At 34.6% G+C, this 8,634-nt stretch overlaps 1 protein-coding gene across 1 annotated transcript in view; it reads right to left on the bottom strand.

The window, feature by feature from the left end:
• Positions 1 to 401: 401 nt before the first annotated feature.
• LOC128689131 (dopamine D2-like receptor) overlaps positions 402 to 8,634 on the bottom strand; it is a 54,558-nt gene continuing 46,325 nt past the window's right edge. Inside the window, exon 8 of the mRNA XM_070087228.1 lies at positions 402 to 962. Within this exon, the coding sequence (XP_069943329.1) occupies positions 933 to 962 (30 nt within the window). The 3' untranslated portion in view covers positions 402 to 932. The remainder of the gene's footprint in view (positions 963 to 8,634) is intronic.

The following is an 8,634-nucleotide window of genomic DNA, read 5'->3' as shown; positions in this document are numbered from 1 at the left end:
ACACACACACACACACACACACACACACACACACACACACACACACACAACATGAGTGCTTCAAAAGGAGAAAAACCAGACATCTGTTGTCATTAAAACTATGATAAAGACGATATAAAGATTCTAGTCTACATACTTTGTGGTATTAAATATAAAATTTAATTTTCCTGCAAAACAAAGCCTTATATATATATATTTATATACACACACACATATATATATATATATATATATATATATATATATATATATATATATATATATATATATATATATATATATATATATATATATATATATATATATATATATATATATATATATATATATATATATATATATATATATATATATATATATATATATATATATATATATATATATTTATATCCAAAAATCTATTGAGTCTCTAAGTATCGCACTAGAAGAGCAAGCACCTTTGCAAGAGTGGGAAAATGACACAGTGTATAGGCGAGGGTCCTCCTTTTGTTTGTGAATGGACACTTAATGGATAATGCGGGATCCGAGGATGAAGCCTCGTGAGTTCAGTAATGATATAAATGAGATGAGCTCACCACTCTTATTTTCTTGGTTTGAAGAGTTCAGAGACTTGAAGCCTCGGTACTTCTACACTTTCTTTCTGGTTAGGGAGTTGATTAGCTTTGTGTTCTCTTGAAAAAAAAGAGGAGAGTTATCGATTTGGTTGATGGACTGTGGATCGGCTAGTCAGCTATATATGCGCTGGGGATTGTTGTCCTGGGGTGTTAGACACTTTGGTACCTGGTCTGGTATTACTCGGTCCGTTGGTATTTTTTTTTTTTGCTTAAGGAACTTGAAGAGAACAGAGGCAAAATATGGATTTCTTAGGAGTATGCAATCGTTCTCTTCTTGAACTATTTCAGCTAACAACTCCTAAACGAGGCAATTGACACTTAATGGCTGGTCCAGCAAGGCTCCGTCATCTGAAAAAGAAAAATTCTGCTATGTACAGGAAACGTGTATATGCAATACATAATATTATAACAATATGTATATATATATATATATATATATATATATATATATATATATATATATATATATATATATATATATATATATATATATATATATATATATATATATATATATATATATATATATATATGTCGTGCCGAATAGGCAGAATTTGCGATCTTGGCTTAAAGAGCAACGCTCATCTTGCCATATAGGTCAAGTGAAAATTTGTGTATGGAATAATTTCGCCAAAATCATTCAGAACCTAACGAAAAAAATATATTTCGCTGTGTTTGTTTAGTATTAAATTATTGTAAACAAATCTAAAATATATATAGTTGGGTTATTCTAAAATAAATTGCTCTTGTTATAATAAGGTTAGGTAAGTTTTCTAAGATTCTTCTGGTGCAAAATTAAAAAAAATTACATTAACATACGTATATACTTCTAAATTGTTGTATTCTGAGCACCTCTGCAAAAACAGTGATCATGTGTGAGTGTGGTGAAAGTGTTGAATGATGATGAAATTATTTTCTTTTTGGGGATATTCTTTCTTTTATGGGTCACCCTGCCTCGGTGGGAGACGGCCGACTTGTTAAATAAATATATATATATATATATATATATATATATATATATATATATATATATATATATATATATATATATATATATATATATATATATATATATATATGTATATATATATATATATATATATATATATATATATATATATATATATATATATATATATATATATATATATATATATACATATATACGCATGCATGCTAGACAACCTCAGGGGGAGTTGAATGATAGCTCTTGGCCCTTCGTGTTGCAATCAACACATCATCAAGGGCCTGCAGTGTTGCAGAAAGGAGGAGGAAGTCTAAGTAAATTCATTCAAGGGAACGTTTTTTGCTCGCTTAAAGAATTTGCCTGGACTTCCTCTTTCCTGCAACATTGCAAGCTCCTGATGATGTATTTTTTTCTAATACAAAAGCAGAGAGCTATCATATACATATATACATGCATAAATAAATAAATATATATATATATATATATATATATATATATATATATATATATATCTATATTTATTTATTTAACAAGTCGGCCGTCTCCCACCGAGGCAGGGTGACCCATAAAAGAAAGAATATCCCCAAAAAGAAAATAATTTCATCATCATTCAACACTTTCACCACACTCACACATGATCACTGTTTTTGCAGAGGTGCTCAGAATACAACAGTTTAGAAGTATATACGTATGAAGATACACAACATATCCCTCCAAACTGCCAATATCCCAAAACCCTCCTTTAAAGTGCAGGCATTGTACTTCCCATTTCCAGGACTTAAGTCCGGCTATATAAAATAACGAGTTTCACTGAATCCCTACTCTAAATATTACCCTGATCACACTCCAACAGCTCGTCAGGTCCCAATTACCATTCGTCTCTATTCACTCCTATCTAATACGCTCACGCACGCTTGCTGGAAGTCCAAGTCCCTCAACCACAAAACCTTTGCCCTCTCCATCCAACACTTTCGAGGACGACCCCTACCACGCCTTACTTTCCCTACAGATTTATACGCTCTACATGTCATTCTATTTTGATCCATTCTCTCTAAATGACCAAACCACCTCAACAACCCCTCTTCAGCACTCTGACTAATACTTTTATTAACTCCACACCTCCTAAATCCCAAACTCCGAATTTTCTGCATAACATTAACACCACACATTGCCCTTAGACAGGATATCTCCACTGCCTTCAACCGCTTACTCGCTGCAGCATTTACAACCCAAGCTTCACACCCATATAAGAATGATGGTACCACTATACTTTCATAGATTCCCTTATTTGCCTCCATAGACAACGTTCTTTGTCTCCACATATACCTAAACGCACCACTCACCTTTTTTCCTTCATCAATTCTATGATTAACCTCATCCTTCATAAATTCATCCGCCGACACGTCAACTCCCAAATATCTGAAAACATTCACTTATTCCATACTTCTCCTCCCCAATTTGATATATATATATATATATATATATATATATATATATATATATATATATATATATAAATATATATATATATATATATATATATATATATATATATATATATATATATATATATATATATATATATATATATATATATATATATATATATATATGCAAAACAACCACTCAGAGTGGTTGTTTTGCATATTCTGAAATCACCTGTTTACTGTGATCTTATTGCATATGTATATATATATATATATATATATAAATATATATATATATATATATATATATATATATATATATATATATACATATATATATATATATATATATATATATATATATATATATATATATATATATATATGCAAAACAACCACTCTCAGAGTGGTTGTTTTGCATATTCTGAAATCACCTGTTTACTGTGATCTTATTGCATATATATATATATATATATATATATATATATATATATATATATATATATATATATATATATATATATATATATATATATATATATATATATATATATATATATATATATATATATATATATATATATATATATATATATATATATATATATATATATATATATGTCGTGCCGAATATGTAAAACTGGTCAATTAGCAAGAACTCAATTAAAATTAAGTAATTTCTAAAATTTTCTCATATACCTTTAAAGATATATATTTTTTCATTAATGTTGATGTAAAAATTTATAATTTTGCACCAAAAGGAACTTAGAAAACTTACCTAACCTTATTATAACAAAAACAATTTATTTTAGCCTAACCCAACTAAATATATTTTATATTTGTTTACAATAATTTAATACTAAACAAACACAGTAAAATATATTTTTTTCGTCAGGTTCAGAATGATTTTGGCGAAATTATTGCATACACAAATTTTCACTTGTCCTATATGGCAAGATGAACGTTGCTATTTAAGCCAAGATCGCAAGTTCTGCGTATTCGGCACGACACACACACACACACACACACACACACACACACACACACACACACACACACACACACACACACACATATATATATATATATATATATATATATATATATATATATATATATATATATATATATATATATATATATATATAAACACTGATCTCTGGCTGAAGGAGACTCGAACCTACGAACCTTGGAACAAGGTACGCAGTGATATACCGAACTCACCACACTGGACCAATACCTTGGAGTCCAGCTTGCGCTAGACTTTGATCCAAGGCAGCCAGCTTTCAGGGAGAAGGCTTACAGCTTTTCATCTCATCCCCTGCATGCATCAGCCTTATTAGAGATTTTAACAATGCAAGGAATTCGCGAGAGCAGGCGAAATATACACAAACACTGATCTCTGGCTGAAAGAGAGTCGAACCTACGAACCTTGGAACAAGGTACGCAGTGATGCATGCAGGGGATGAGATGAAAAGCTGTAAGCCTTCTCCCTGAAAGCTGGCTGCCTTGGATCAAAGTGTAGCGAAAGCTGGACTCCAAGGTATTGGTCCAGTGTGGTGAGTTTGGTAAAGCACTGCATACCTTGTTCCAAGGTTCGTAGGTTCGAGTCTCTTTCAGCCAGAGATCAGTGTTTGTGTATATTTCGCATGCTCTCGCGAATTCCTTGCATTGTTAAAATCTCTAGTAAGGCTGATGCGTGCAAGGGATGAGATGAAAAGCTGTAAGCCTTCTCCCTGAAAGCTGGCTGCCTTGGATCAAAGTCTAGCGCAAGCTGGACTCCAAGGTATTGGTCCAGTGTGGTGAGTTCGGTATAGCACTGCGTACCTTGTTCCAAGGTTCGTAGGTTCGAGTGTCCTTCAGCCAGAGATCAGCGTTTGTGTATGGGGGCGAAAGGGTCCCTCTGTTTCACTCTCTCACACGAGTCAATTTCATGGTCCCAAACAATAGTTTAGAAGTCACATTATAACACGATTGTATGAAGGGATAGAGGGAAGGGAAGTGTCTAGAAACTGCTTAGAGAGCAGCATCTCTTCTGACCAAGTTGAAAGCGTTGGCAAAACTGAGTTGGTTTCGACACTGCGGCAGCCTCTTGACTCACCATTCTTACTGCAGCCTTGGCGAGTAGGCGCCGAAGGGTGTTGCCCACTGTAATGGGTCTGATTCCTCCATCCTTTTTCCGGAGGGCACACAATGGGGCACCAAAGAAGATGGGTCTAATGGCCTTTGGGACACTGCCAGCCAGGCACAGATTGGAAAATTTAGTGAGTTCAGACAGCAACCTTTCTAAAACATCACCAAGTGCTGGAAAGAACATTTGTTTTAAGTGTTATGGCCTTAAACCAGTGAAACCTTCTGATGAGCCCTGTAGAAATGACATAGTAGATATTTACACATCAGCGTCCTCTAGGGTTATATGTTCTTCACCTGTTGCAATGTCAGAGATGGATGTTTGTTCTTTAGGGCTCGTGCTGTAATGACGTCCTTAGAAGCGATGGTATCCTCACTGGTTATAAGTCTCAGTGCTCCAGTAGTATTACTCTCTTCTGTTTTTTTTTATTAATTTGGGCTCTGATTTTTGAGGCTTCAGGTGTCCTGTTGTTGGCATTTGCCCAACGGGTGTTTATCTCCCTAGAGGGGAGACGGACGAGGTTCTCAGCTCTAGGGAATGCACTTATTGCCCTAATAACAGCTGTATCTATTGACTTGTCCCTCATTGGTGGGACAGACAGAAAAGCATTGTCATATAGCAGTCGGCTGAGCCAGGATCCGTTGTTTGTAGGGACATTGTTGACTTTCTTCAACAGGTCAGTGAATTTGCTAGCAGCTTGAGGGCGAGCTGCTTTGGGGATGTGTGGATGTGTGTCGGCGACCTGGTGGATGTTTATTTGATTGCAGATTTTGGTCTTCTGTAGAGGTGAAGTCAGGGTAGCTGTTGTCAGCTCTGTCTGCTGGGAGGGGCTGTTGGCTATATCCATTTTTTGGAATTATATATATATATATATATATATATATATATATATATATATATATATATATATATATATATATATATATATATATATATATATATATATATATATATGTACATATATATATATATATATATATATATATATATATATATATATATATATATATATATATATATATATATGTATATATATATATATATATATATGTCGTGCCGAATAGGCAGAACTTGCGATCTTGGCTTAAATAGCAACGCTCATCTTACCATATAGGACAAGTGAAAATTTGTGTATGCAATAATTTCGTCAAATTTATTCTGAACCCAACGAAAAAAATATGTTTCATTGTGTTTGTTTAGTATTAAATTATTGTAAACGTATCTAAAATATATTTAGTTGGGTTAGGCTAAAATAAATTGCTCTTGTTATTATAAGGTTAGGTAAGTTTTCTAAGATTCTTTTGGTGCAAAATTATAAATTTTTACAACAATATTAATGAAAAAAATATATCTTTAAACGTATAAGAGAAAATTTTAGAAAGGACTTAATTTTAAATGAGTTCTTGCTAATTGACCAGTTTTACATATTCGGCATGACATATATATATATAAATATATATATATATATATATATATATATATATATATATATATATATATATATATATATATATATATATATATACATATATATATATATATATATATATGCAATAAGATCACAGTAAACAGGTGATTTCAGAATATGCAAAACAACCACTGTGAAAGAACAGAGAAATTCCAAGCGCTTTCGTGACTACTCACATTATCAAGGAAAAATGTTCCTTGATAATGTGAGTAGTCACGAAAGCGCTTGGAATTTCTCTTTTCTTTCACAGTGGTTGTTTTGCATATATATATATATATATATATATATATATATATATATATATATATATATATATATATATATATATATATATATATATACATATATATATATATATATATATATATATATATATATATATATATATATATATATATATATATATATATTTATATATATGTGTGTGCGCGCGCGCGCGCGCGCGCGTGTGTGTGTGTGTGTGTGTGTGTGTGTGTGTGTGTGTGTGTGTGTGTGTGTGTGTGTGTGTGTGTGTGCACTCACCTAGTTGTACTCACCTAGTTGAGATTGCAGGGGTCGAGTTCTAGCTCCTGGCCCCGCCTCTTCACTTGTCTCTACTAGGTCACTCTCCCTGAACCGTGAGTTTTATCATACCTTTGCTTAAAGATGTGTATGGATCCTGCCTCCATTACATCGCTTCCCAAACTATTCCACTTCCTGCTACTCTGTGGCCGAAGAAATTCTTCCTAACAGCCCTGTGATTCATCTGTGTCTTCAACTTCCAACTGTATCCCCTTGTTGTTGTGTCCCATCTCTGGAACATCCTGTCTTTGTCCACCTTGTCAATTCCTCTCAGTATTTTGTATGTCGTTATCATGTCCCCCCTATCTCTCCTGTCCTCCAGTGTCGTCAGGTCGATTTCCCTTAACCTTTCCTCGTAGGACATACCCCTTAGCTCTGGGACTAGTCTTGTTGCAAACCTTTGCACTTTCTCTAGTTTCTTTACGTGCTTGGCTAGGTGTGGGTTCCAAACTGGTGCCGCATACACCAATATGGGCGTAACGCACACGGTGTACAGGGTCCTGAATGATTCCTTATTTGATGTCGGAATGCTGTTCTGAGGTTCCTAGACGCCCATATGCTGCATCAGTTGTTTGGTTGATGTGTGCCTCAGGAGATATGCCTGGTGTTATACCTACCCCAAGATCTTTTTCCTTGAGTGAGGTTTGTAGTCTCTGGCCCCCTAGGCTGTACTCCGTCTGCGGTCTTCTTTGCCCTTCCACAATCTTCATGACTTTGCACTTGGCGGGGTTGAACTCCAGGAGCCAGTTGCTGGACCAGGTCTGCAGCCTGTCCAGATTCCTTTGTAGTTCTGCTTGGTCTTCGACCGAATGAATTCTTCTCATCAACTTCACGTCATCTGGAAACAGGAACACTTCGGAGTCTATTCTTTCCTTCATGTCGTTAACAAATACCAGAAACAGCACTGGTCCTAGGACTGACCCCTGTGGGACCCCGCTGGTCACAGGCGCCCACTCTGACACCTCGCCACGTACCATGATTCGTTGCTGTTTTCCTGACAAGTATTCCCTGATTCATTATAGTGCCTTCCCTGTTATCCTTGCCTTGTCCTCCAGTTTTTGCACTAATCTCTTGTGTGGAACTGTGTCAGACGCCTTCTTACAGTCCAAGAAAATGCAATCTACCCACCAATCTCTCTTGTCTTACTGCTGTCACCCTCTCATTGAACTTCAGTAGGTTTGTGACACAGGATTTCCCTGAAACTATGTTGGCTGCTGTTGATGAGATCATTCCTTTCTAGGTGTTCCACTACTCTTTTCCTGATAATCTTCTCCATGACTTTGCATACTATACATGTTAGTGACACTGGTGTGTAGTTTAGCGCTTCATGACTGCTTCCTTTTTTTTTGAAAATTGGGACTACATTTGCTGTTTTCCATGCCTAAGGCAATATCCCTGTTTCGACAGTTGTATTGAATATTGTTGTTAGGGGCACACATAACGATTCTGCTCCCTGTCCCAGGACC

The sequence above is a fragment of the Cherax quadricarinatus genome, chromosome 21, assembly GCF_038502225.1.
Source record: "Cherax quadricarinatus isolate ZL_2023a chromosome 21, ASM3850222v1, whole genome shotgun sequence".
Lineage (NCBI taxonomy): Eukaryota > Metazoa > Arthropoda > Malacostraca > Decapoda > Parastacidae > Cherax > Cherax quadricarinatus.
Note: the sequence above shows the minus strand (reverse complement) of the source record. Positions and strands in the feature narration are given on the sequence as shown.